General features: G+C 44.9%; 2 protein-coding genes across 6 annotated transcripts; both read left to right on the forward strand.

Moving 5' to 3' along the window:
• The first annotated feature begins 4,075 nt into the window (after positions 1-4,075).
• On the forward strand, positions 4,076-7,153 carry TMEM139 (transmembrane protein 139). Of its 3 annotated transcripts, XM_045495992.1 has the most exons (4): positions 4,076-4,855; positions 5,448-5,575; positions 5,828-6,077; positions 6,298-7,153. In XM_045495992.1, the coding sequence occupies exons 3-4, from the start codon at positions 5,845-5,847 to the stop codon at positions 6,686-6,688; spliced, it is 624 nt and encodes a 207-aa protein (XP_045351948.1). In that variant the 5' UTR covers positions 4,076-4,855; positions 5,448-5,575; positions 5,828-5,844; the 3' UTR covers positions 6,689-7,153. The 3 variants fall into 3 exon arrangements, with proteins under 3 accessions (XP_045351948.1, XP_045351947.1, XP_045351949.1); XM_045495991.1 differs by lacking the exon at positions 5,448-5,575; XM_045495993.1 differs by lacking the exon at positions 4,076-4,855 and having other exon boundaries at positions 5,274-5,575.
• A 1,027-nt stretch (positions 7,154-8,180) lies between these two features.
• On the forward strand, positions 8,181-26,557 carry CASP2 (caspase 2). 3 transcript variants are annotated; one of them, XM_045495987.1, is made up of 11 exons: positions 8,181-8,351; positions 11,716-11,866; positions 12,153-12,320; positions 12,471-12,552; positions 13,107-13,201; positions 13,484-13,660; positions 20,198-20,326; positions 20,480-20,570; positions 23,793-23,939; positions 24,116-24,225; positions 24,370-26,557. In XM_045495987.1, the coding sequence occupies exons 1-11, from the start codon at positions 8,278-8,280 to the stop codon at positions 24,499-24,501; spliced, it is 1,356 nt and encodes a 451-aa protein (XP_045351943.1). In that variant the 5' UTR covers positions 8,181-8,277; the 3' UTR covers positions 24,502-26,557. The 3 variants fall into 3 exon arrangements, with proteins under 3 accessions (XP_045351943.1, XP_045351944.1, XP_045351945.1); XM_045495988.1 differs by lacking the exon at positions 13,484-13,660; XM_045495989.1 differs by lacking the exons at positions 23,793-23,939; positions 24,116-24,225; positions 24,370-26,557 and adding an exon at positions 20,656-20,735.
• Positions 26,558-26,697: the final 140 nt, after the last annotated feature.

Below are 26,697 nucleotides of genomic sequence, written 5' to 3' on the forward strand. Positions count from 1 at the left end.
GCTTTGTGTGGTATTACAACTAGTTGCTGAGTGATAATGTGTATTTATCCTTACATACTTGAGAATTTATGATTTATCGGAAGCATTTCCATTCAAGAAATATCAATGATGCTGATACAATTCACATTAAATCATTTATCCCCTTCCCTACACATTTGAAAGAGCGGTGGGTAAGGCAGCTAACACAGAGAAAAACACTTTCAACTGAGTTAGAAGGTCAAGATTCTGAGTTTGATTCTAACTAAATAAATCATGTACTTTCTCTGAGCTGGTTTCCTCCTCTGTAACATGAAAATGATAATCAGACTTACCTACACGACTGTTATTAAGGATCAAATGAGATCGGACCAAATTGTTTCTTTCTTAATTTTTTTTTTTTCAACGTTTATTTATTTTTGGGACAGAGAGAGACAGAGCATGAACGGGGGAGGGGCAGAGAGAGAGGGAGACACAGAATCGGAAACAGGCTCCAGGCTCTGAGCCATCAGCCCAGAGCCCGACGCGGGGCTCGAACCCACGGACCGCGAGATCGTGACCTGGCTGAAGTCGGACGCTTAACCGACTGCGCCACCCAGGCGCCCCCAGACCAAATTGTTTCTACACATACACATTCCCACCTACACCCTTTAAAAAAAAAGTCACCTGCACATTGGGCTTCTAGAGCTATTCAGGTAAGAGCCTTATCTTTTGTAATCACTCTTAATTAGCTCCTAAAAGATAAACATATACTGCTACAGAGCCTGAAATCTTAATTTCCATTCTTGCCTTATATGTTGATAACCTTACTTAACTTTCTCATAATCTCTTTTGCTGCCTTTGCTGTCAGAAGGTCAGCCTTTTCTTAAGATGCCAAACAATGAGGAAAATAGCATCTAACCACTCCTCCATGGAAACCCCAGAGTAATGATCTCAGAATGTCATAAGTATGGGGGCGCCTGGTGTCTCAGTCAGTTAAGTGTCCAACTCTTGGTTTCGGCTCATGTCACGATCTCACAGTTCATGGGATTGAGCCCCATGTCAGGCTCCATGTCAGCATGGAGCTTGCTTGGGATTTTCTCTCTCCCTCTCTCTCTGCCCCTCCCCTACTCACTTGTATATTCTCTCTCAAAATAAATAAATAAACTTAAAAGAATATCATAAGTGTTTTGTTAAATTATCATTACTAAGGTGGCCAAAAAACAGTGTTTATAGTCAGATGACATGGCGGTTAAGAGCCAGGTTTCTGCACTGGGACTATGGGTTCAAATCTTGACCCCAACCTTGATTAGCTATATATTTTCCTCAAGTTTCTGACCTCACCTATAAAATGAATATAATAATTATAACTACCTCTTATTACACTATATTTTAAATTAATTTGTATAAAGCATCCAGCATAGTGAGTAGTACACAAAAAACACTCCACACATGTTGGCTATAAGTATAACACAGACCCACATTCAGAAACACCAAATCACAAGTATATAGAGACACAGAGAAGCACAGGGGGGTAGACATCCATTATCATTCACAGGAAGTCTGTCAGTTATCTCTGCCTCTCCCTCCTTCCCTCACCTCCCACTTCTCTTCACCATCGTCCCCCAAAATGGCACAGTGGGCCAGCCTAGAGCGGTAATCCAACTGCTCACAAGATGATTTGCAGAGGCAGGCAAATAGAAAACGAAATGACTAATAGTATCCTTAGCACTCATACTAAGTTGGTGAAGGAAAAGAGGAAAAGTAAAACCTTTGGAAAGAAGTTTGGCCATATGTATTCAAGGCAACAAAAGCTTTCTTTCACATTGTCTTGATGACATTTCTTAGATTGAACCGGAGTAAATAATCCAAAAAGAAGGCAAAACTATATGTAAGAAGATGTTCGTTGTAGCATTTTTTTTTAATTCTGAGAGAGAGTACGCATGCACATGCAAGCAAGTAGAGGAGGGGCAGAAAGAGAGAATCCCAAGCAGGCTTCAAGCTGTCAGCGCAGAGCCCAACGTGGGGCTCAAATTCACGAACCCTGAGATCATGACCTGAGCCGAAATCAAGAGTTAGACACTCAACTGACTAAACCAAGCAGGAGCCCCATTGTAGCATCATTTTTAAAACAGATTTATGGAAGCATAATTCACCCTTTTGAAGTGTAAAATTCAGTGGGTCTTTTTTTAGTATATTCACAGAGTTGTGCAAGCAACACTAATTTTAAAAGCTTTTCATTACCCTCAGAAGAAATCCATTAGGAGTTACTCCCCATTCCTCTCTCTCTCAGCTCCTGGCAATCATTAATCTCCTTTCTGTCTCTTAAAGCAGTTGATGATCAACAACAACAACCAAAAAAAATAAATAAAAAATAAGAAAATAAACTCATTGTTACCAAGTAACATAACATAAAGGTATACTAAATTATGGTACATCCATTCAGTATTATGTGGCTGTTAAAAATTACCACAACAAAGACTGTACCAAAAAGAAGTATATACATGATATAATGTTTAGTATTTTTTAAGGATACAAAATTATGACTATACTCTAATTTCAACCAGGGTGTGGACAGACTAGAAGAAATGTGTAGAAATTTTAAATGGCCATGTTAGAATAATGAGATAGTGGGAGCTTTTTCTTTATAGTCTTTAAATATTTTTGCAAGATTTTATACTTAAGAAGTAGAATTTTTAGGAAATCTACTTAATGTTGATTAATGTAACAGAGAATACATTGAAGGGCCCAGCCAGCCAGCCAGCAATCTAGCCTTTCTGACCTGGACCCGGTTTTTAACTAGCAAGCATCTCTAGTGTAGGCTCCTTCTGGTAACCAAGAGCCTCATGCACAAAGATCTCATTCTCCCAACTGCAAAGCCTGTAAAAGCCTGAACTGTAGACATTCAGTCTCCCCCTTTGACTCTCTTGCCTCTCAGCCTACGCTCCCTGCCATGTCCCTGTCCAGGGACTCACTCCTTAACAAAGCCCTCTTACTTATCACACATACCAATGACTCTTGGCCAATTTCCTTCTATTAGTATATTAACTGCAGATGCAAATCCTTCTGATCACATACTTTCCTTTTATGGGACCAACAGTATGGAAACTGGTGTAAACAAAACAACAACCAGCTCCCCCCCTACTCTCCATTCCCACTTCCTGTAGAGACACAGCTCATTTAGACTAGCACAGCCTTCCCATTACATCTTCTCCCTCCATCTGTGGGAGAGTCATCATTGATAGCCCACCATTGTACACAGCTGCACTCCACTCCAGGCCCCTCGTCCTCATCTTCATCCTTCTTCCCTCCTCTCTCCCTCTCTCTCTCCCTCTCACACACACATACACACACTCCATACATCCTCTGATGCAGCAGCCCTGGCTATGCCCCACAACTGTCCGTGGGATTAGATTTGTGCCCCACTTCTTTCAGTTTGTCCAAAGGCCCGGAACCCAGCCTTCTCTGTCCTGCTCTGTTTCTCAAGAAAAAAGTATGCCTCCATCCTCTCTACACCTCCCAACACCTGCCTCACCTTGACTTATTGTCAGGGTTCCCTTAAAAGACTGGGTCCTTGGGGCTCCTGGGTGGCTCAGTCAGTTAAGTGTCCAACTTTGGCTCAGGTCATGATCTCACTCATGGCTTGTGAGTTTGAACCATGCATTGGACTCTGTGCTGACAGCTCAGAGCCTGGAGCCTGCTTCAGATTCTGTGTCCCCCTCTCTCTCTCCCCTTTCCCTGCTCATGCTCTGTCTCTGTCTCTCTCAAAAATAAATAAGCATTAACAAACAAACAAAAAAAAAGAGTGGGTCCTGGATCTCCAGTGGGTGGTGAGGCCAGGAAAAATGGTAGCCTTCTAATGAGAGCATTCGACTTTGTTTAGTGAGCACCTAACATGCGTCAGAAGCCAATGTCAGTTGCAGGGATTCAGAAAGTATTGAAACTACTCACTCACTTTGAAAAGCTCACAGTGGGAGCACCTGGGTGGCTCAGTTGGTTAAGCATCAGACCCTTGGTTTTGCCTCAGGTGATGATCTTGAGGTTTCGTGAGTTCAAGCCTGGCCTTGGGCTCTGCACTGACAGCCTGCTTGAGATTCTCTCTCTCTCCCTCTCTCTCTTCTCCTCCCCTACTTGTGCTGTCTCTGCCTCTCTCAAAATAAACAAATAAACTTTAAAAATTTTAAAGAAAAGCTTACAGTGGAAGAAAGGTATGTAAACAGAAAATTACTAAATAAACAGCTAAAGGCTTAAACAGGGGTAGGAAGGAATGCTCTAGATACGCTGTGGAGACAGCCTCCACAGTAGGCATCACCCTGGATGTGGCTTTTGAAGAATCAAGGGTCAAGTGGGCCAAGAAGCATACACCAAAATGTCTTACAGGCCTACAGAAAACAAGTTCACAGAAACGGTACTTTGGCAGCAGCCGAAGCAGGACACGCCATCCCATGCCCACAGCAAACCATGCAAAGCACTATGTGATCTAGAGAGATTAAATAAATTGTGGCCTCCGCTCCTAGGCATTAAATACATTACCTAAATATAAGACAAACTATTCAGAATACAGTGTGCTTTGAGCAGATGTGGAAACTGAATATAAATCTGGTCCTAAGTACAAAGATCACTGAGGTGGGTGTGGGGGTGACAGGAGCACTCTCATTAAGGCACGGGTACGGGGTGGGTGGAGTTAAAACCAAAAAAGAAAAAAAAAAAAAAAATCAAGGTGGGGCAATAGCAGGTCAAGTGGAAGCAGAAAGAGGAGGAAGCCTACGCCAGGAACTGAGGGATTGGAACAGAAAAGTGGGTGGAGCCAGTGGGCTCCACCCCCGCCTCCTCCGGCTAGGCTACAACCTACTTTCTGCGGAGTCGTTCCAGACAGGTGAGAGAGGAACTTCTAAGACCGGTGAGAAGGGTAGGGGGGGTTGGGTTCAAGAAGGGGGATTGGAGTTAGGGTTAAAGAAGGGGGTCTGGGCCCTACCTAGAGTCTTTGGCTCTTTGATAGCAGAGTTCAGGGAATTCCTGATGGGTTGGTTTTGGGGTGCTGCTAACCAGGTGTTGCTGCTTCTCCCCACCAGCCTCCCAGTCCTGGTGGTAACTTCAGACAGGAAGTTTGAAATCTGAGCTTACGGAGTTAAGGCCCATAGAGGATGGGGTACCCTGGCAGGTGCGGAGTATAGAGAGATCAGGAGTTATCTGGGCCTCCAGTTATCCGGGCTCCATCTGGGCCTCCAATAGATGGAGGCCTTTGTAAGAGGCCTTCTCATATAGTTGTGTCCCTGTGGCTTTGTCGGGTCCATGTACATTTTCTCCATCCAACCAGAGCACAGGCTGAGTAGAGGAAATGGGAAGATGGAGTCAGACAGGATAATGGTGCTCCTTCCCAACTTCTGTCCCCAACAGGGCCTAAGTGGGGAGACGGGGAGGTAGGGTGGAGGTCCAGTGCAGAGCAATTATAGAGAAAAGGCAGGGTTTGCCTCATTACCTGGATTCCACAGATGCTGGTGAGCACCAAAGCCCCAGGCAGGGCCAGCCAGGACTGGGTCTTGGATGGTGTAGAAAGATAGAGCTGGAAGGGACACTGCAAGGAAGAAGGAAGAAGGAAGGAAGGCAGGGCCATTACACAGTAAGTTGCATGAAAGATCCTGGGTTTATTTCCTGGCTACTCCACATGCATTGATACCCTGGCACTCTGATTGATTCTAGAGAGAATTACAAAGCTGAAGGGAACCCTGAAGGTCATATATTTTGGCCATTTATTTGATTTGAGACTGAAGAACCTGAGACCCAAAGGTGTCTGATATGGTTACTGCGGAATCTGACCTGGCCGGGACGCCAGTTGCTAGTTTAGACACAATACCTGTGTGTCTTTTTGCAGGAGCCTGGGGAGGGGCCATGGTGCCAAGACAGTTTTGGGGGAGACTGGAGAAGCCGCTTCTCTTCCTGTGCTGCGCCTCCTTCCTCCTGGGGCTGGCTTTGCTGGGCATACAGCCAGACATCGCCCCTGTTGCTTATTTCTTTCTCACCTTGGGTGGCTTCTTCTTGTTTGCCTGCCTCCTGGCCTGTATTCTGGAATGGGGGTTCCGATCAATGCAGACCGAGAATTCGGGGGCCTCAAGCAATGCACGGTGAGTTAAGGGGCGGGCAGAATTCTAGGAATACATGATGGCCCCTTTTTCCTGGTGTCCCTCTAGTCTCTCAGACATATAGCTCTGCTTCCCTGTTACTAGTATCAATGAGGGGGTGGGGGGTGGGGTTAGTGGAAGGTTCTTTTGCCAATAGAAGACAGTAAAGCGGAAAAGGACTCCACACAGGAGGCCACCAGTGATTTTATTTCTCCTCCCTCAGCGACAACGAGGCCTTTGAGGTGCCAACCTATGAAGAGGCTGTGGTGTTGGAATCACAGTGCCGCCCCCAAGAGCTGGGTCAACCACCCCCCTACAGCAGTGTTGTAACCCCCCCAGTACTTGAGGAAGGACAGCCTGGCCATCCAGAGGGGCCCGAAAGAGCTAGACTGGAAAGGCGAGTGGGCTCAGAGGGATCTATGACCTCAGGAAACCCTGGAAGAGCTCCAATCAGCCTTCGGCTTCGGGGACCCCGAGCTGTGTCCACTGCTCCTGATCTGCAGATCTTGGGGATGCCCCCCAAACTGGAGCCTCTTACCCCACCCCCTGACTATGATGTCAGCTTTGGTCAACCTGATGATGTTTTCTTTGAAAACAACCGGACACCCCCCTAAGAGACTATGCCAGGATATATCCTCTCTGCGCCAGACTCATTCATTCATTTGACCAACATTTCCCAGTGCCTGCCACGTATCAGGAACTCTGTTTCCACGTGGGGAACTTAACACAGAGGGGAGTCAGGCTATCCTAAGCCTCTCCCAGCTGAGATGTACATAGCACTGTTGGAGTCTTCGAGTAACATTCAGTGACCTACCCCATATCCGATATTTCCAGAGTTAGACGAGTATGAGAGGAGTGACCCAGAGAATCTGGAGAAGGAAGAAAAGAAACATCTGAGTGACAGCTATGTTGCTTCTGTTCTGGGTGCTTCATCTCTATTAGTACAAGAAGACTTTCCCAGCCTTGTGAGGTATTACTGCCCTCATTTGAAAAATAAGGATCCCAAGGGTCAGAGGAGTTTGATAATTTGCACAGGGGCACACTGCTAGTAAATAGCATAAAAATGTTTACTCTTCTGATCCCAAAGCCTACTGTATTTTCAATACAAGGTCATCCACAAATCTCTCAATCTCTATATTGAGCAACTGCTGGAGACAGGTGGGAGCCTTCCTAGGGACAGAACGGTGGGCCAGTTGTGTCTGTGGGCAGTGTGGGCTGATTGTGACCAGGAGTGTGCCCTCTCTCCTAGATGAGCAAAGCTAATCAAAGCCGTGACAGCCCCTGCTCCAGGTAAGGGGCAATTTCTGCCCTGGGGCTAAAGAGCAGTCTCCAGGGCAGGGTCCCCACCCCATTGGGAAACTGGAGTAAACTGCCCCGGGGGAGGGACTTCCGATTTTAAGACGAGTGGACAAGGGTCAGAAGGGATAAGACAGGGGCTTGCCAGGGGTGGCGGAGTACCTAAGGGTCACTCTTGAATCACCTGCTATGAAGCGCTGGAGCCACATGCACGGTGTCTAACCGCTTAAGCCTCACCCCTGCGCTCGGACCGCAGCGTTTTACCCCCGCCCCCCCTCCCCCCCCCCGGGTCCTGCTCGCTAAGATCCCAACAGAACACTAGATTTTCCGGAATCGTGCTTCGGCTGTAATGTAGGTTTTAGCCACTGGGAGCTGCTCGGCCATCGCTGACCCACCTTCCTCAGGAGTGCGCTCCCCACTTAGGCTTTCATCCACTGTGTGGTATCTGTGTAACGACTAGTGCCCTCTATCTCCTCCTTATCCTGGCCCCAACAGTTCAACTTCAATAAAGCATAAAGTCCGGCCAAACCCGTCTCAGTAACGTTGCAATAGGTGGGTGAGACAGGGTGGGAGGTGCCGGAGAGGCATCCGCGATTTCCGCGGGAACCGACGACCAATCGGATTCCCGCGTAGGACGGGGTGTTTCCTCGCCTCCCCCCGCCCCTTCCCTTTCCGCCAAGAGCGCTCTCTCACCCCATTGGACGGCGCTTCTAGCCCGAGGGCTCTGTGCCTGCGCACGCACTGGCGACGGCAGAGGCGGGGCAGCTCTTGCGTGGGGGTGGAGCTAGAAGAAGCAGCACGCAGGCGCAATGTGCGCCGGCGGACGGGGGGTGGGATGCTGAGGACGTGAGGGTTTTCCGTTTGTTTGGATGTGGGCGGTACGCGCACAGCCCGGGAAAAGCGGTAAATGGCGGCGCCGAGCGCGGCCTCCCGGCCCTGTCTGCACCGAAAGGAGGTAATGGCCGCTGACAGAGGGCGCAGGTGAGTGAGTGAGGGTCGCACAGGTCCTTAGTTGGGCCCAGGGAAGGGAATACGGATCATGGCCCTGGCGCCTCCTCCCCTCGGAGCCCCTGGAAGCAGCAGTGTCCACCCGTGCAGCCAAGGGTGGGAGGCCAGGCGAGTCCCCGAGGGGCGCGCGAGCGGCGGGCTTCCTCTCGGCCCTGTCCCTCGTGAGCCGACTGCCCCAGCCTGCTTTGACCAACCCCAGGGGTCTCTGGACATGAGGAGCTCTCCGGTACTGCCGAATCTCGGCTTCTCTTAAAGATTCTCTATCCTTTCTTTCTCTCTACTCCTATATGAGGAACTTTGCCCCCTTAAAAGCGGATGACATCTGCAGACCTCGCAGTTCTCCCTGATGTGCATTTGATTTGGATTGACTGTGTCATGACACGTATTGCTTTGGGTACAGTGATCAGGTTTTCAAAGCAGTCGACACGGGCTTTAGGGGTTGAGTACTTTGAAAGGACGAGGTGGTTCCGAGACTCCCAGTGTGTCTCCCCGCCTCTGCCCCAGTTATATCATTTCATGGCAGGCATCACCCTGGATAACATTTTAATGCCTCGTGGTCCGGACCCAGAAGATTAACTTCGGGCTTTGGAGCCAGAACCTGCAGAAAAACACAGAATCCAGACGTAGGAATTCCTTTTGTGTCCTTTTCTCCTTTTCCTCCTCCCCTTCCATCTGTGGCCTGCAGTTCTAGATGATTATGATTACTTTGGGAAAGTCCACAATTGAGACTTTGGCCTAAAGTGGAATGCAGAAAGCAGCAGGTGTGTGGAGAATGGATAATGCTTCTGATTAAACCTAATTGACAATTTAAGTCTAGAACTTGAAAGAGTTAAGAATTGTGAGTCAGTTAGTGAATTGTGAGTATGGGTGAGATTGAATAGGGAGAGGCTCTTTGAGGGGGTTCCTAATGGAATGTCAACATTCAAGGGCAGGCTACAGATCTTGTGAAGGAACAGGAACAGTTGGCGGAGAGAGGGACTGGAGAGAAAGTATCAGGGAAACCAAGGGAGGAGAAAATTTGAAATGCCGCTGGTAAACTAAGGGAAGAAACTTGAGGAAACCTGCTTCACCAATGATAGGTATCTTAAGGAAATACCCAGCATCTCCAGCTGTGATGTTGTCTTGCAGTTGGCCTGATAACATTTATTTTTACCAGAGTTTCATATATGCCATCATTGTTACTGGCTTGGTGTTTTCTAAGGTGATTCTTTTATATATGTATTTTTTAGATGTCTATTTATTCACTCATTAATTAATTTATTATTTAAGAGAGAACAAGCACAAGCAGGGGAGAGGGGCAGAGGGAGAGAGAGCATCTCAAGCAGGCTCCACGCTCAGCACAAAGCCCCATGCAGGGCTTGATCCCATGACCTTGGGATCATGACCCAACCCAAAATCAAGAGTCAGACACTCAACTGAGTCACTCAGTCACCCTAAAGATTTTTTTATTTTAATTTTTTTAAAGTTTATTTATTTCAAGAGAGAGAGCACAGGAAGGGCAGGGAGAGAATCTCAAGCAGGCTCCACACTGCCGGCTGAGCCGGACACGGGGCTCAATTCCACAGCTGACTCTGAGATCATGACCTGGGCCAATATCAAGAGTCAGACACTTAACCAACTGAGCCATCCAGGTGCCCCACTTTTTTTTTTTTTTTAAACTAATCTCTGCACCCAACGTGGGGCTCAAACTCACAAACCCGGGATCAAGAGTTGCTCACTCTGCCGACTGAGCCAGCCAGGCGCCCCTAAGGTGATTTCTTAAATAAGGTTTTTGATTTCTCCAGATCTATTGTAGCAGGTTTCTACTGAAGGTTTGGGGTCATGGGAGTATTTCTAATAAATAGAAACCCGAAGCTTAAATGGAGTTTCAAACATCACTGTCCCAAACCCTAAACTTAACCGAAGTTGGCTGCTTCCAATCTTGGGAATGTTTTGCTGACCACTTCCTCTGCCTTAAGGTCCACATGCCTTCCTCCTCTTGGGTCTCTCAGCTCTTCCAGGACTCTGCTTTTCCTTCCTCTATATATCTCTAACCTAGAGTTAAGCCAAGTGCATCCTATAAATGCATGGTATTTAACTGATTCTAAGATGCAAATTCCTCATCCCCCCTCCCCCACATTTTAATATCTTTGAAATCAGTATGCATCTTTAAATAGGCTTTAAAGTTATAAAGTGAAGCTGTTATCTCATCCCTTTCCCGCCGTCAGACCCTTACTGTTATCATCTTCTTGGGAACTAAGCAGGCTGGTGAGCTCTGGGTTTATGTAAACTAGGCACAGAGATGATATATATTAGAAATGGGAATTTTAAAATTCATAAACAGAAGCTGGTCTCTTTCCAAACCAATAGCAAAACCAAGAATCCTTGAAATAGCCATCTCTATTAAATTACCAAAAGAATTTAGCCTTTATGTTTTAACTCTTTAAAGTGATCTCAAGTTATGTTGATTCTGTTTGTCGTCTGTATTTACTGTGACTTTCTGTCATACTTTCTACTTACCCAGTTCTTATTTCTAGCATCATTTTGTCACAGGAACTTAAGTTTTAAAAACCATAGGTATAAGTGGGATAGAGAGTACGTGTGTGTGTGTGTACACTTATCTCATTTATTTCGTGTTAAAGCCAGCGATTGGCTTGAACTTTTGCCATTGTATTAAATTATTTTATTCCTCACCCGGGATCATTTTAAACATATCATTTATAGCAGCCTAGATAAATAATGCAAAAGGTTTTCTGGAGTAATCTTTTAATTTTTTTTTTTTAATTTTTTTAATGTCTTTATTTTTGAGAGAGAGGGACAGAGCACGAGTGGGGGAGGGGCAGAGAGAGAGACAGACAGACACACAGAGTGGGGAAGCAGGCTCCAGGCTCAAAGCTGTCAGCCCAGAACCCGATGCGGGGCTCCAACCCACAAACTGCGAGATCATGACCTGAGCCACCAAAGTCGGACACTTAACCAACTGAGCCACCCAGGCCCCCTGGAATAATCTCTTAATTGAAATTGGTGTGTCAGAGGAATATTTCTTCTCATAAATATATGTGTGTTTCTGTGTGTATCATTTTTTCAAGATAGGTATTTTCCTCCCCTAGACAGACTAATTCATCTCAGAGGATGGTCTCAGTTTAACATACTCCATAAAAAATTATACGTTATTTCTTTATGACCAGTGTGTTACTGCTGAATACTGCTTTGATTTTAACCAGATTCAATAAAATATGCTTAATATTGGTTATTGCAGTCCTATTCTTTGTGTTCTGTCTACCCACAGCTGTTCCATTCTACTCTTCTGTGCCAAATCTTATACCTGACAGCCTTTCCCTCTGCCTTAAATCTGTAGGATACTGGGAGTGTGTGGCATGCATCCTGACCATCAGGAAGCACTAAAAAAGAACCGAGTGGTACTGGCCAAACAACTTTTGCTGAGTGAACTGTTAGAACACCTCCTAGAGAAGGACATCATCACCTTGGAAATGAGGGAGCACATTCAGGTATTTGGAAGCAAAAGAGAAACGCCAAATAAATAAATTGGTCGTGGGAATAGGACAAAGTATGGCAAGGATGTAGAGCCTTACTAAGGAAATGAAAATGCCCTTCTACCCTAAAGCCTTAAACAGAAAAGACATATAATTTAAGAATAATAGGAAAGACTTCCCCCCATACATGTATTTTTCCTGTAAAAGGATTCTTGAGATTACTAGGAAGGTCGTCTGGAGAGAGAAAATTATAGCTGGATAAGTAAATATGATTTCATGTTGTTGTTGTTTTTTATCTTAGGCCAAAGTGGGCAGTTTCAGCCAAAATGTGGAACTTCTCAACTTGCTGCCCAAGAGGGGTCCCCAGGCTTTTAATGCCTTCTGTGTGGCCCTGAGGGAGACCAAGCAGGGTCATCTGGAGGATCTGTTGCTCACTACCCTCTCTGATCTTCAGCATGCAATCCCACCGGTATGGAGCCCTAGACATGTGGTGTGTTGAGAAGGATTCGTTTGGTGGGAAAGGAATTTTTGAGATGGGGCTGGGGAGACTAGATGATGGTTTTATTCAGACTGGATCATCTCCTTAAGACCTGGTATGATGGGTCCTGGTTTCTTACAGTTGAGCTGTGACAACGACTGGAGTCTCCCCTTCCCGATGTGTGAGTCCTGTCCCCCTCACAAGCAACTCCGCCTGTCTCCAGGTGAGAATCGATGGCATAACACGTCCCACAGATTGACTTGTTTCTTGACTGGTATCTGACTTTGCCCTAGCACGATTCCTATTTATATTCATACTGGGAATAGTTTCCTCAGTGAATTTGTTAGGGACTAGCAGGAAAGTTTAGATGGGGTATTGGTTGGGCCTGCTTCCTTCCATCACAGATGATTTTTCCACAGTATTTAGCCCTTAGCTCAGGTATAGGTAGGAAATTCCTACCCAAGTGGCTTGGCTCCTTAAAGCCGCTACTTTAGAACGAGCAAAGACTACATTTTGGGCCACTAGCCTGCTGACTGAGTAGCCTATTGATTAGAACAAGGCTTTTATCAGATACCCCATTCAGTACGGTATGTGGGAGGGTAATCCAGCAGTGAGCAAAAGCACATAGGGTCTCTGCCCTCTGGATTTGACAGTTTTGGGGAGTGAGCAGAATCGCTAATTATTAAAACCCCAGTTCAACAGGGTACCTTAAGTTACAATGAAGTACTAGGATTGACACAGATTGTATACTAGTGTTTTTGGCTCTCTGTGCCACAGATGCTGTGGAACACTCCCTAGACAATGGAGATGGTCCTCCCTGCCTTCAGGTGAAGCCTTGCACTCCCGAGTTTTATCAAACACACTACCAGCTGGTGAGTCATGCAGAATGCAAGAGGAAGAGTTGGGAAATGGGAGACCCTTCCTAGGCATCTGAACTTAGATTGTGTATATATCTCCTTCCTGCTTTATTAGTCAGAAAGGCATTACTGATTGGTTATCTTCTCCGGGCATTTCTCTGTATTGACCTGGTGGGGTTAACGAAAATAGGATGGCTTTGTTTTCTTGAAATGTGTCGGATTTTTTAGTTGGGGAGACATAGTCTGTGTCCATAAGAAGCTCTAATTGGCCTCCCCCACACCCCCATCCTGCCCCAGGCCTATAGGTTGCAGTCTCGGCCTCGTGGCCTGGCACTGGTGCTGAGCAATGTACACTTCACTGGAGAGAAAGACCTGGAATTTCGCTCTGGAGGGGATGTGGACCACAGCACTCTGGTCACCCTTTTCAAGCTCTTAGGCTACAAAGTCCATGTTCTACTTGACCAGACTGCACAGGTACATCTAATGTGTGCATTGGAGGGCTGGGCAACACTTTGGGGCCAGGAACATTCACTGCTCTTCTACCTGCTGGATAGATGTTACTCAGGTGTTACTCAAATTATGGTGGGTTTTTTGTTGTTTTTGGGTGTTTTTTTTTAATTTTTCTTAATGTTTATTTTTGAGAGAGAGGGAGACACGGAATCCAAAGCAGGCTCCAGGCTCTGAGCTGTCAGCACAGAACCCAGTGCAGGTCTCAAACTCATGAGCCGTGAGATCGTGACCTGAGCCGAAGTCGGACACTAAACTGACTGAGCCACCCAGGTGCCCCTCAAGTTCTATTTTCCTTTGTACCTTTTTACTCATTCTGTTCTGTGTCTTGCCTTGCAAGCTAGTTAAAAAAAAAAAAAAAAAAGAATTCAGGCCAGCCAGCAGCTCCAGTGTTAAGCTTAGGGTCACTGTGCTCTCCTGAGCAATACCAGTCCCAGTTTGGGTTCTTACTCTTCCATGTTCAGAAACTTGGTTCGCAGTCACTCAGAATGTGAGGAGACACTGAGATTCTCCCAGCCAATCAGGAAAGATACTTCTAAGCCATGATGACACAGGACATTTACTTCTTGGTTGATATTGTTGCTTACAAGTCCAGTTATTGTTGAAAAGATTACTTTGGCAGATAAAATTCTTGCAAGTGAGAGTTTGCTAGAACTGTCCTTGGCAGTTTCCATGAATTAACATGGAAAAATTCCTTACCCTTACCAGTTGTGTGACCACAAGACAGATCTTAGAGTAGATTACTTCCGGACTAGATTCCTACAAATCGCAAGCATTTTCATTGTGTGCTATTCCCTGTTTCCCTGTTAACCCCAATTACTGAGCCGTACTGCTGACTTAGTTACCTTTAGGTATTTCTCTTCTGGAATTGATGATAGCCTATTGGTAAATAGATATTAATCTTCATTTTTTTTCCCATTTCCATCCTTTTGTTCTTTTTAAGTTTTTATTTTAATTCCAGTTAGTTAACATACAGTGTTATGTTAGTTGCATGTATACAATATAGTAATTCAATACTTCATACATCACCCTGTGCTCATCATGACAAGTGCACTCCTTAATCCCCATCACCTATTTAACCCATCTCTCCACCCCTAATTCTTCATTTTGATTCCAGAATAATAGTACTTTCTCAAATTTGCTTTTGGGAACATCAGTGGTAAAATCAGAGTTTCTAGGAAATTCACTTTGACTTGTTGAGATAGGAAATCTTTGTTTTGTCTTCAGCATTGTCTGTGGTCTTCATTTCTGTTTCTCAGCTATCTCCTATGAGAATGATTGTATACATGCTGTACTTTTGGTAAGGCCAGTTTCAACAGTAGATACCTGAGTGTTGTTATTTACCTACTCTTTTCACCACCTTTGCAATAATAGCCCATGCAGAGAAGTAAACCCATCCATGCTTCAAAGCCATGGCTGGAACAGCTTCTGTAGTAATCAAGTGATATTCAAGTAGGTTATATGCTTGGGGCACCTAGCTGGCTCAGTCAGTAGAGGCTGTGACTCTTGATCAAGTAGGTTATATGCTTTCCTAAGAGGTCTACTGAGCGTGAAGGGAATGAGGGTAGGACATCAGCCGTAATTCCTACCAAGAGACCACTTAGAAGACCACTTAACAAAATGAATGTTTATTTATGTTTCTCTAGAGCTTTTGGTCTAGACTTTTTTTTTTTTTTTTTTTTTCTTTTTTAAATATTCTGAGAGAGAGCACATGCACATGTAGGGGAGGAACAGAGGGGAGAGAAAGAATCCCAAGCAGGCTCCATGCTGTTTAGCACAGAGCCCAAGGAGGTATTCGAACTCATGAACCATGAGATCATGACCTGAGCCAAAATCAAGGGTCAGATGCTTAACCAACTGAGCCATCCAGGTGCCCCTCTAGCCATTCCTTTTACTAGGAAGTTATTATGTCATAGTTTTCCAAATTGTATGCAGTTGATAAGGGATTTTATATGCTTGATAATTAAAAATACAGTGCTGGGGTGCCTGGGTGACTCAGTTAAGCATCTGACTTTGGCTCAGGCCATGATCTCATGGTTTGTGAGTTCGAGCCCCACGTCAGGCTCTGCTGTCAGCACTGAGCCCACTTCCGATCCTCTGTCTCCCCCTCTCTCTGCCCCTCCCTAGCTTGTTCTTTGTCTCTCAAAATAAACTTAAAAAATAAATAAATAAATAAATAAATAAATAAATAAATAAATAAATACAGTCCTGAGTCACCAAGTCAGCTATATACTACTGTTTTTCCGAGGCATTCAGCAGATTTGGTGTACCCATGAACCCACTTCACAAATACCATTCCCATTTATGCTAAAACTGATGTAGATTCAAGTACCTATTAGATTCTAATTCTCTGGTTACATTGCCCTAGGGGCTCCTGGCTGGCTCAGTTGGGAAAGCATATGATTTTTGATCTTGGTGTTGTAAGTTCAAGCCCCACGTTGGGCATAGAACTTACTTTAAAAATTAATCAGAGGCACGTGGGTGGCTCAGTTGGTTAAGCATCCTACTCTTGATCTCAGTTCGTGTCCAGATCACAGGGTTGTGAGTTCAAGCCCCACGGTGGGCTCCACACTGGCCGTGGAGCCGACTTTTAAAAAAATAAAAATAAATAAATATTAATTAATTTTGAACACTTTACAATGGCTGAGGCGGAACTATGTTTGCTTCTATAAATTTACTAGAAAATTTTTTTTAATGTGATTCTTGAGTTCACAGGACTCAGATGAGGTAGTCTTGACATCAGCAAAAAAAGAAGTACTTCCCTTATATTCTTAAGGACCAAGCAAGAGTAGACAAGTCTTCTACAGTAGTTAAGATAAAGAAACCATCCCCTCAGTAGATGTGGTCAGAAAGATAAATGGATTGTGTGAGACTTGAGCTGGCCTTGAAAGATAGAAGCCCCTGAAGCACAGAGGAGTGGGGGAGGGGTCCTAGGCAGGGAGAACAGCCTATAGATAGAAATGTGTCTGTGATGTTAGGGAAATAATGGGTAAAGCAAATGTGCCATGGCAAAAAAGTGCCAAAAATAAGATTGGAGATGAAGGGACTAGAATCCCAGGCCTTTGAACTTCCTTGTTTTACAAAACCGTTAGTAATTTTTTTAACAGAAAGGTGATACATTCACAGTGATGATTCGGGCTACCATTGGGAAGAGTGAAGTAGAGACAAGTGGCAGGGAATCCAGTTTGGAGTTAATATAATGGGAGTACAAGATGTTGGGATCCTGGACAGAATAGTAGACCAAGAGGGAAAGAATGTGTGTGGAAAATAGCGTAATGGCATGATTGTACTGTTAGTGCTCGGTGGTTAAATGACTGCATATAGAAAAAGAAAAATTAAGTAAGGATTTGAGGGTCTCAGAGAAATCAGGACCAAACATTTGGGCATTACCTGTGCAGGAGAAATACTTTAAGTGATAAGAATATGAAATCTTTGAGAAGGAGGTTAGAGTCAGAAGACCAAAAGGCATAGAACTAAACCTTGGGGGATAGCCCTCCCTGTAGCCTGGTCCTTAGCTCTGGAGACTCAGAAACATGAGGAGGACGTTGCACAGTCAGTTTCCAACAGTGGCCAATCAATCAAACTCTCAGTACAGTTAAAACCAGGTAGTTAACAGTGGTTGTGATAATTTGGTTCTTTGGGCATCTGCACAGAATATTTTCTTCCTGGTAGGACTTCTCAAGAGACTCAACTCTTTTCTCATGTAATTATTTGGCAAGCAAAGAGACCCAAAAAAAATTAAGATCTTTTTTTCTCCCTATTATACCTTTTTGACTTTAGAAATAATTGCATTTAAAAATTTGAAATAGTATAGTCTTAGAGAATCCTCTCCACTACACGGTGCTGGACAGTACACTGGTATTCTCACTGCTCGTGGAGGTTTTCAGTTTTCCTCCTGGTCATTAAAGTCTTCTGTCACTGCACCTCCCATGAGGCTACTAGTTCTAGAATTACAGTTATCGTATATTAGGAAATGAGATACATTTTATTTTTATTTATTTTTTTAATTTTTTTTTTAATGTTTATTTATTTCTGAGACAGAGAGAGACAGAGCATGAATGGGGGAAGGGCAGAGAGAGAGGGAGACACAGAATCAGAAGCAGGTTCCAGACTCTGAGCTGTCAGCACAGAGTCTGACGCGGGGCTCGAACTCACAAACTGTGAGATCATGACCTGAGCCAAAGTCAGTCACTCAACCGACTGAGCCACCCAGGCACCCCAAGGAAATGAGATACATTTTAAAGTGGCAGATTTCCTTTTACCACGTGGTATTTATTTTTTAAAAATTTTTTGTAGCGTTTTATTTATTTTTAAGACAGACAGAGCATGAGTGGGTATGGGGCAGAGAGAGAGGGAGACACAGAATCTGAAGCAGACTCCAGGCTCTGAGCTGTCAGCACAGAGCCCAACACGGGGCTCGAACTCACGAACTATGAGATCATGACCTGAGCCGAAGTCAGACGCTCAACCGACTGAGCCACCCAGGCACCCCCCCACCCCCACGCCATGTGGTATTGATTTTTAACTTACATTTGGGTCACAGACTGCTTTGAAAATGTAAGGACATGCTATGGCTCATTCCTGGAAAACGCAGCTAGCCGTAAAGTTTTGCGTATCATTTCAGAGGGTTTATAGGTTATTCTCTTGTGTCCCCCAACCTCTGGTTAAGAACTCTGCTATTTTTAGAAGTACTGTAATTTTATCAGGAATAAATCTAGAGATCCTATTTTAAGCTTTGCTGCTTTCAGAAAATTTTACCCAAATGATATAACCCCCATTTATCCATTTAGTACTATTAAATTCGATTACTAAGTGTGTGTGTTTTTACTTTGGGCTCTGTTGTCCACTATTTAGTGACCTAATAGTCTCACTTAAGTTCAAGATGCTCTTGAGTAGGTGCCAAACATACATTTTTACAGCCTTCTTCCAGCAAAATGAACTTCAACTACTCTATGTTACAATTCTATTATGGTCGACTCAAGAAGAACATTCATACTCATGTATTCTCTTAAGATTATATATTCTAGAAATAAATGAATTTTGGATATCTTTTTATTACCGTAAGATTTGCAATATTATGATTGGCTTCTCTTTGCCCAGAAAATGAACATACTTTTCAATAAAGCCAAGTTCTTCATATCCAGTTTAAGTTGCAGCCTTTCAAGGCTTTTGTATAATTGTCTCCATTATCTGCAAACGGAAGTATTCTGAACAAATAGATTAGTAGTTCTCAAACTTTAGCATGTCAGAATCACCTGGAGTTTGCTAGGACCCAAGACTTTGCCTTTCTTACAACTTTCCAGAACTTGTAAGAAATATATTATACAAGTGTGCTTTTTATTGGGGGCTGTACATGGTAACTAATGTGCCTAGATAGCATATTCATTTTCATTATATTAAAATTCATAGTCAAAATGAACTTGCTTTCTCCCTGCTCATCTCAAATAGGAGGGACCATTCAGACTTCTCTAGTTGTAAGGGAGACCTAGATTTAATAGTTTAAATTGGATTATTAAACTATTTTGTATAGCTTGCCATTGGATGGGCCAAGTGTTTAAGGTAGAGTGATACTCACATGTGGCAACCTGGTGCATGACAAATAAGGTTCTTAAGTTGGACTACAAGGTTGACCAGTAGTAGGTTTCTTTGAGAAAATGACATCGCTACTCTTTGTAAGATATGCACATTATAATAATGGCAGATCTTTGCAGTAGGTGCCAGTCATAATTCTAAATCCTTTCTATGCAGTATCTCATTTAATTTTTATACAAACTTGGAAAAAATTTACTCTTAATTACCCTCTTACAAAATGAGTATTAGAGCTTTGAGGGACGAAATAATTGATTCTAATTTATGAACTCAGGGATCAAAGCTAGGTCTGTCTGATCCTGTAGCCCATGTATGTAGCCATGGCCCTGTGCTTAATTATCTTTACAGCACACTCTTCCCTGAAGTGAGCATTTTGTACAGATATCATCATTGTTTCTGGGAACTTAAAATCTCAGACAGAAAATAGCATAAAAGTGCTAGTATTCTCTATTGTCATGATCCTGTTAGCCCTTAGTGAGAACTGCTTATTTCCTTATTGCTGGGTAAATATTTGATTCACTCATAACTCACCTGGTGGTCCTCCTTGTGTCATTTTTATACAAGGGCATTTGCTAGAAGATTTGGTTGATGACTGGGGAGTGGATAAAGTTAACTATCTCATGATTAGCTTCATTAGTAACTTGCTTTAGTCCAGGAGTTCTTAACGTATCTCAGTGAGTCTGAATTTTGTGAAATTATATTCAGAATTCTGTGTCTGAAGTCATGCATTTTTGTGATGAGTCCATAGCTTTTTTTTTAGCCTCTCATAGGGTCTCTGACATCTGTTATCGTTGGCCACATAATATATAGAACGCATCAGGTCTTCTAATAGCTCAGGGGTTCAGACACCAAAGAAAGATGATATTGGCGCAGACTACAGTGAACGACACTAACCAAAAGGTATTTTTCCTGCAGGAAATGCAAGAGAAACTTCAGAATTTTGCCCAGTTACCTGCCCACCGTGTCACTGACTCCTGCATAGTGGCGCTCCTCTCTCATGGCGTGGAGGGAGGCATCTACGGTGTGGATGGCAAGCTGCTTCAGGTGTGTGTCATCTCGTGTCCGACAGCTGTCCGAGCTCGGTGACTTCCCCTCCTGCCTAGCCATCTCTCCTGTAATGGCTGCTGTGGCCAATACAGGACTCAGGAGGCCCTGCGGGCTACTTAACCTCCCTTCTCTTTCCTTCCTTTCTGGCAGCTTCAAGAGGTTTTTCGGCTCTTTGACAACGCTAGTTGCCCAAACCTACAGAACAAGCCGAAAATGTTCTTCATCCAGGCCTGCCGTGGAGGTGAGTGCCCTGGCAGACCAGCACCCGGGTGGTGGCTCCTGGGCGGCCTCCCACCAGCTCTCACTTTCCTGTTTGCTCCTCTCAGGTGCTATCGGATCCCTTGGGCACCTCCTTCTGTTCACTGCTGCCACCGCCTCTCTTGCTCTGTAAGTGTCTCCCGATGCATGGGGTGTGCTGGGACTTGGGCAGCCCATGGCTCTCAGGTTGGTCAGCTCTCTGTGCACCACCATACCCTCTTCTCAAGACTCTTTCTCAGTGCCTTGCCTTCCTTCGTGAGAACTCTGTCACCTCTGCACTATTAACTCTGCTGCGCTTTCTTTTGTTACTCACTGCAGTTGAGGCACTTCTGTCTGTCTCTTCTGTCTCTCTTTCACTTCCTCTTTTCCTTCCTGCATCCCTCTTCCCCTCTCGTCTTTTCACCTGCGCTCCATCGTTGCCTCTTCGTCATCCTTGTACCGGGCAGGGTTGCAGTGCAGAAGCCCCAGGTCGGGCTTTGTCTCTTACTTGTCCCTGAGACACTTCTGTCCCTCTTCTTTCTCGCCTGCAGCCAGGACTCCAGGACTAGGCTCCGAAGACATGCGGGCATACTCTTCATCCTGGAGGGCAACTCTAACTTTGGAGTCACATTTTTACTTTACCACTGACCAGTTCTGTCAAGTTAGAGAAGTTACTTGATGTCTCTCCACCTTAGTTTCCTGCATACAAAATGTAGATAATGATCAGACCTACTTCGTAAGGTTGTTGTGATCATTGAATAGAATCATACATTTGAAGGGCTTACTTAGCACAGGACCTGGCTCATAGTAAATCCACAGAAAATGCCAGCCATGACCATTATTACATGGTTAGTGGCCTCAAGGGGCTTATAATTTGGCTTAAAGGTCACTTTGTCCTAACATACAAATAATTTTTTTTATCTGTTGTGTATTCAACAGATGTAAATGGTTAATACTGTTAATAATGTCATAATATCACCAAAGGAGATAATTTTATTAAGGTTCTACAACGTGACTACACTAGGCACTGTCACAAAGGCAAAAGAAAATGTGTGGGCTCTCTAACTGCTCCTCTTTAAAAAAAAAAAGAAGAAAAAATGTGGTGTCTCTCTAAATAGCCTACCGATGACTAGAAAGAGAAAGCAAATGTACGTGAAGTAGCTTGAGAATAATTCAGAGGCCTCAAGCAAGGGTGAAATTAGTGAGATGCAAACCATATGTGTGAAGGAGTAAGCAGTAGGGAATAGATCGTTTTAAGTTGGCTTAGTTTGAACACATTTGGTAGAGACTTAATTTAGTAAGGCTTAATTTGGACCCAAAATGATAAAATCTGCATAGGTGTGGAGTAGTAAATAGGGGCTTCCAGACGAAACAGGAATACAAGACCACAAGCACACCAGGACTAAAAGGACAGCCCCCACTCTTCCCCAGATGTTGTGCTGGGCTGGAAGTCTGCCCGGATCTGATTTAGAGACTGGGTATCTATGTGGGTGTGTAGTAAGATAAGGTAGGCCACTGATGATAAATCTTTAGTCAAACAGATTTTGGACTTCAGCAGATCATTGTGTGGAGCTGTTGGTAGCTTAAATAATGTGATGAATTTTTTTCCAGGACAATTACCGTGCTAGGGAACTGCACTGAGGAAAGAGTACGTGAGGACAGGAACTTAGTGTCTGTTCAGCTGGATGCCCAGCCCCAGAGCACTGCCTGATATATGGTAGTACTTAATAAATATTGAATGAAGGGATGAAAATTAATCTCCTTAAAAAAATAGCAATAATACAGAAAACAGATGGGATATTGTGTTATTGGAAGAAGCAATAACACTTATTGATTAATAGATCTGAGACACCAAGGGAGGAAAGAAGCTTCTTTTTTCTTGAGGGAACACATTTAGCTTGGCCTATTTCCTTTAGGAGGTATTACTGGCAAAGTGAAATGAAGATACTCGTGATCATTTTCTCCTCCTATATTCAGAGATCTGTGTACAGGATCAGAGCTGGATAGGGAGAAATTGCTCTTTCCTAGGGTAATCCGAACCTTCTCTCTCAGAGTAAATCCTTCAAGAGATGACCTTTGAAGATTTGAGCTCACCTGTCTTCTCCTGCACTTAGTTCGTGTAATTGATGTCTGTGAAATTACTCTCCCTTCCCCGGTTGACCGGCTCCCAAAGTGGAATGTGAGCTCCATAAGGGCAGGAGACTCTCCTTCACTACATCCCTAGGGCTTAATGCAAAGCAGTACCTGGCACATGGCAGTTGTTCGATAACTGTTTGTTGGATCAGTGAATTTTGGTCATTTCACCATAGTTCTTCAAGCTTCACTTGCCTTTTAGGCTCTTGAGTGTTGCATGGAACAGAAAGTACTGGAAAGGAGCATACTCTCTTAGCTTAAGTGTATTGAGCTGGGTGTCCTCGGTCTCTGTCTCTGCTACTGACCTCACCCCACCCTCCTCCAAAATAAAAGTGCAACATCCAAATAAGACTATGTCTGGGCACAGAGGAGGCCTGCATCAGGAGGTTGGATATACTCAGGGTATGTTGAGGAACTGCTAAAATTGAATAATGGTGTTCTTTTTCAATTATCTAGAAGAAAATAGTCAAATTACCGCAATTTTAAGTTTTTCCTCTTATAAATTTCTCTCAGATCTTGGATGCCTGCTACAATTTGGCTTATGAGATTAAAAATACCAAAATACCTTGGAAACTGAGCATGTTCAGTTTCATAACATAGATTTGAGGTGGTTTTTACATAGCCTACATGTAATCATATTGATTTATTAACTTTATTTTTGATACAAAGCTGCATTATCAATATTTGTGTTTTGCAATAAAAAGCACTGTGACTGGCAGGTACATTGCTAATTGAACAAGTAAATCATGGGCATATGATTTTTAGTTCCGTTTACAAGGAGTATTTGATCAGCACTCTGTGACTTACGCAGCACGGTTGGAGCTCAGACCCTGTACCTTGCACATGTGCAGATGCTTGAGCGTGGTGCCGGGCCTCTGGGTGCTCCCCCGAGGAATGGACGCGTGCTGGGGCAGGGATGGGAGTAATGGTTTTGTTGTTTTGTTTTTTAATTTCAGCAGCCAGAAGTCGGAGGCAACAGCTGGAAATGGCTCTTCCCAGTCAAGGCCATAGGGAACTTTGGCTTGCCTGTGGCAGGCCCCAGAGCAATGGGAGGAAATAACATGTTTGTCCGTCCTGTCTGCCGTTGCTACAGATGAAACAGATCGTGGGGTTGACCAGCAAGACGGAAAGAACCGCGCGGGGTCCTCCGAGTGCGAGGAGAGCGATGACAGCAAGGAGTTGCTGAAGACCCGACTGCCCACGCGCTCGGACATGATCTGCGGCTATGCCTGCCTCAGAGGTATCCTGAGCCCCCAGCCACAGTCCGAGGCTGCACCCTCTTAGACGTGCTGTTTCGCGTGCTGGGCTCTCTGACTGGGGAGGGTACAGGGTACCACGGAAGTCTACTTTGGGACACCCAGCTGCGTGAGGTATCCCGTGACCTCCGCAGTGTGGTTAATACCATCCCGGTTGCAGGCACCGCTGCCATGCGGAACACCAAGCGGGGCTCCTGGTACATTGAGGCCCTCACTCAAGTGTTCTCGGAGAGGGCTTGTGACACGCACGTGGCCGACATGCTTGTTACGGTGAGTAGCCTCTGCGCGGTGTTCCCCCTTCCTCCTCGTCCTCCCTCGCACCATCCTTCATAGCCTCCCTACCCTTCCTCTTGTGCCGGGACCGTGCAAACCCCAGATTCTCAGACTCTGGACTACTGGTTCCTGTCTTTCCAGGTGAACGCACTTATCAAGGAGCGTGAAGGCTATGCCCCCGGCACAGAGTTCCACCGGTGCAAGGAGATGTCTGAGTACTGTAGCACCCTGTGCCGGCACCTCTACCTGTTCCCGGGACACCCTCCCACGTGAGGCCGTCCTTGTCTTGAGGCCATCCTTGTCGGCCGGCCCGGAAGCACGGAGGCCACCGGGCCTTTTCTCTTCGGATGCACGGTTTCTATTCCCCCTCAGGGATTGGGAATCTCCCAGGCTTGTGGCACACCACGCCCCTCATCCCTGTCTTCTAGCGCCAGGGACCATAGGCCAGCGGTCTTGCTGAAGCTCCCTTCCTGTAGAGCGGGCTCTGGCTGGCCTGGCTGCCGGGAGTGTCTGCCTACTGTAGAGGCGCCTGGCGGATGATGTTGTGAACACAGGGTCTTGATGGGGAGCGGGCACGTGGGTTGCCTCGCTGCTGGTGTTTGGTTCCCGCCCTCAGGGCTTTTACAGACAGCACTTTGGTAATTGCTTTCATTAGTTGTTTTTATTAGTTAAGATGTTTCAGAGGCCATCTCCTGGCTTGTCTTTCTTTCATATCCCAACCCCGTTTCTCTCCGCCTGAGAGTTTAGATTCAACAGAGGCATTTTTCATTTAGCCTCAAGAGGGCAGGTGGGACTAAACGCACACTGTGCCACTGGGTGTGTGGTTGTGACCTGTGCGCCCCTTGCGGCACCACAGGGCCACCCAGTGGAAGGCCCGTGTTCTCCACTGTTGGCTCCTTGAGGCTCAAGGAACCCAGCCTCTTGGCAGAGGCTACAGCTTGGATGCCGTGTACCTAGAACTCGTTGATCTTTGCCCAGGGAGGTTCCAAAGATCTTTTAATCGGTTATTCTCTCTCTCTCAGCTTTTTTACTGAAATGAGCTTCGCAGAGAATGTTAGCAGAGGCAGATAAGAATGGTATGCTTCCTCATACTCCATAACCTGTCCCCTTATCAACTTTTTCTTCCTCTTAAATGTCCCTTTTAAAAAGCGTCCTAGTTGTTATCTCCCTACTTCCTGTTTCTCTCCTTTTCTCCTCTCTTCCTTTCATGGCTGCCACCAAATCTGTCTAAAATACTACTTAATTGGATCATTTGGCTGCTGAAGGATGTCATGTAGTAGTTTGTTCCTGCTTTCTGTTTCAGTATCAAATCCCCTTTTGATTTTATATGGCCTGTTTCCCTTGCCATATGTCTCCATTTTAGAGAGACTGTTGTTACATGCGTTGTTTATCATGTGTGCCATATGAAGCTTCCCTGTTCTTCAAGGCCTCTTCTTGTACTTCCATTCTTGCCCCCTTCAATCTAATCTCTATATGGCAGATTTTGGTTTGGGGTCTTTTTATAAATCTGATCAGGTCACTCTCCTGCTCGAATTTCTGTTACACCTCAAGTAATGTCCAAACTCCTAACCTTGGCCTGCAGGGCTCCTACCCGCGCCCCGCCCCCCCCCCCCCCCACTTGGACCTCACAAAATGCTGATTTCCCTCTAAGTGACAGCCCAGCCCCTTCCTCAGTTTCTCAAACATTCTGAGCTCTTTCCCTGCCCTGGACCATCACAGACACTCTTCTGGGGTCTCCTGAGCTCCACTCCTCTCAAGTCGTGGCCTAAATGCCACCTTCCCAAGACCTTTCTGTCTCTAAATAATCTTCCATGTTTCCTTATTACTGTATCCTGTTTAATCCCCTCATTGCACTTAGCACAATTTATAATTACGTGTTTGCTTGCTTCACTTCATTTCTGTCTCCCCAACTAGGTCATAAGCTCCCTGAGGGTGGAAACCTTGTCTCTTTTGTTCTCCAGTATGTACCCAGTGCCTGGCACAGGATAGGTCTTCAATAAATGTTTTGGGACAAAATTTCCCTTTAAAATATACACAAGTTTAGTATTTATACTCTAGATTTTTCCATGTGTTTTGTTCACTGATACTGTTGGCTCTTGAAGACAGATGCCCTCTATCTCCTGTGGTACCTGGCACAGTGCCCAGCCTGTAGTAGTTCAGGTGCTCAATAAATACCTGTTCGGTGAGCCAGGTGGTTTGGAGACTTGTTGCGGAGTTCTACCCTCGGGTCGAAATATGGAAGTATTTGGGTGATAGAACCTTTCCACTTCCCACTGCCGGGATTTTATATGCCTTCAGGTGCCAAATAAACGCTCATATTTATTACTGATGTATGCCCGACATCTCTGTTTCCACAGATAATCTTCTAAAGCCCACGTATTCTCATTTCCTTAGCCCCTTACAGCATTCCTCACCACCTTATGAGCTGGACACAGAGCCGAGCACCTTTGTTACTCTGCTGCATGATCT

Source organism: Leopardus geoffroyi, chromosome A2, assembly GCF_018350155.1.
Source record: "Leopardus geoffroyi isolate Oge1 chromosome A2, O.geoffroyi_Oge1_pat1.0, whole genome shotgun sequence".
Taxonomy (NCBI): Eukaryota; Metazoa; Chordata; class Mammalia; order Carnivora; family Felidae; genus Leopardus; species Leopardus geoffroyi.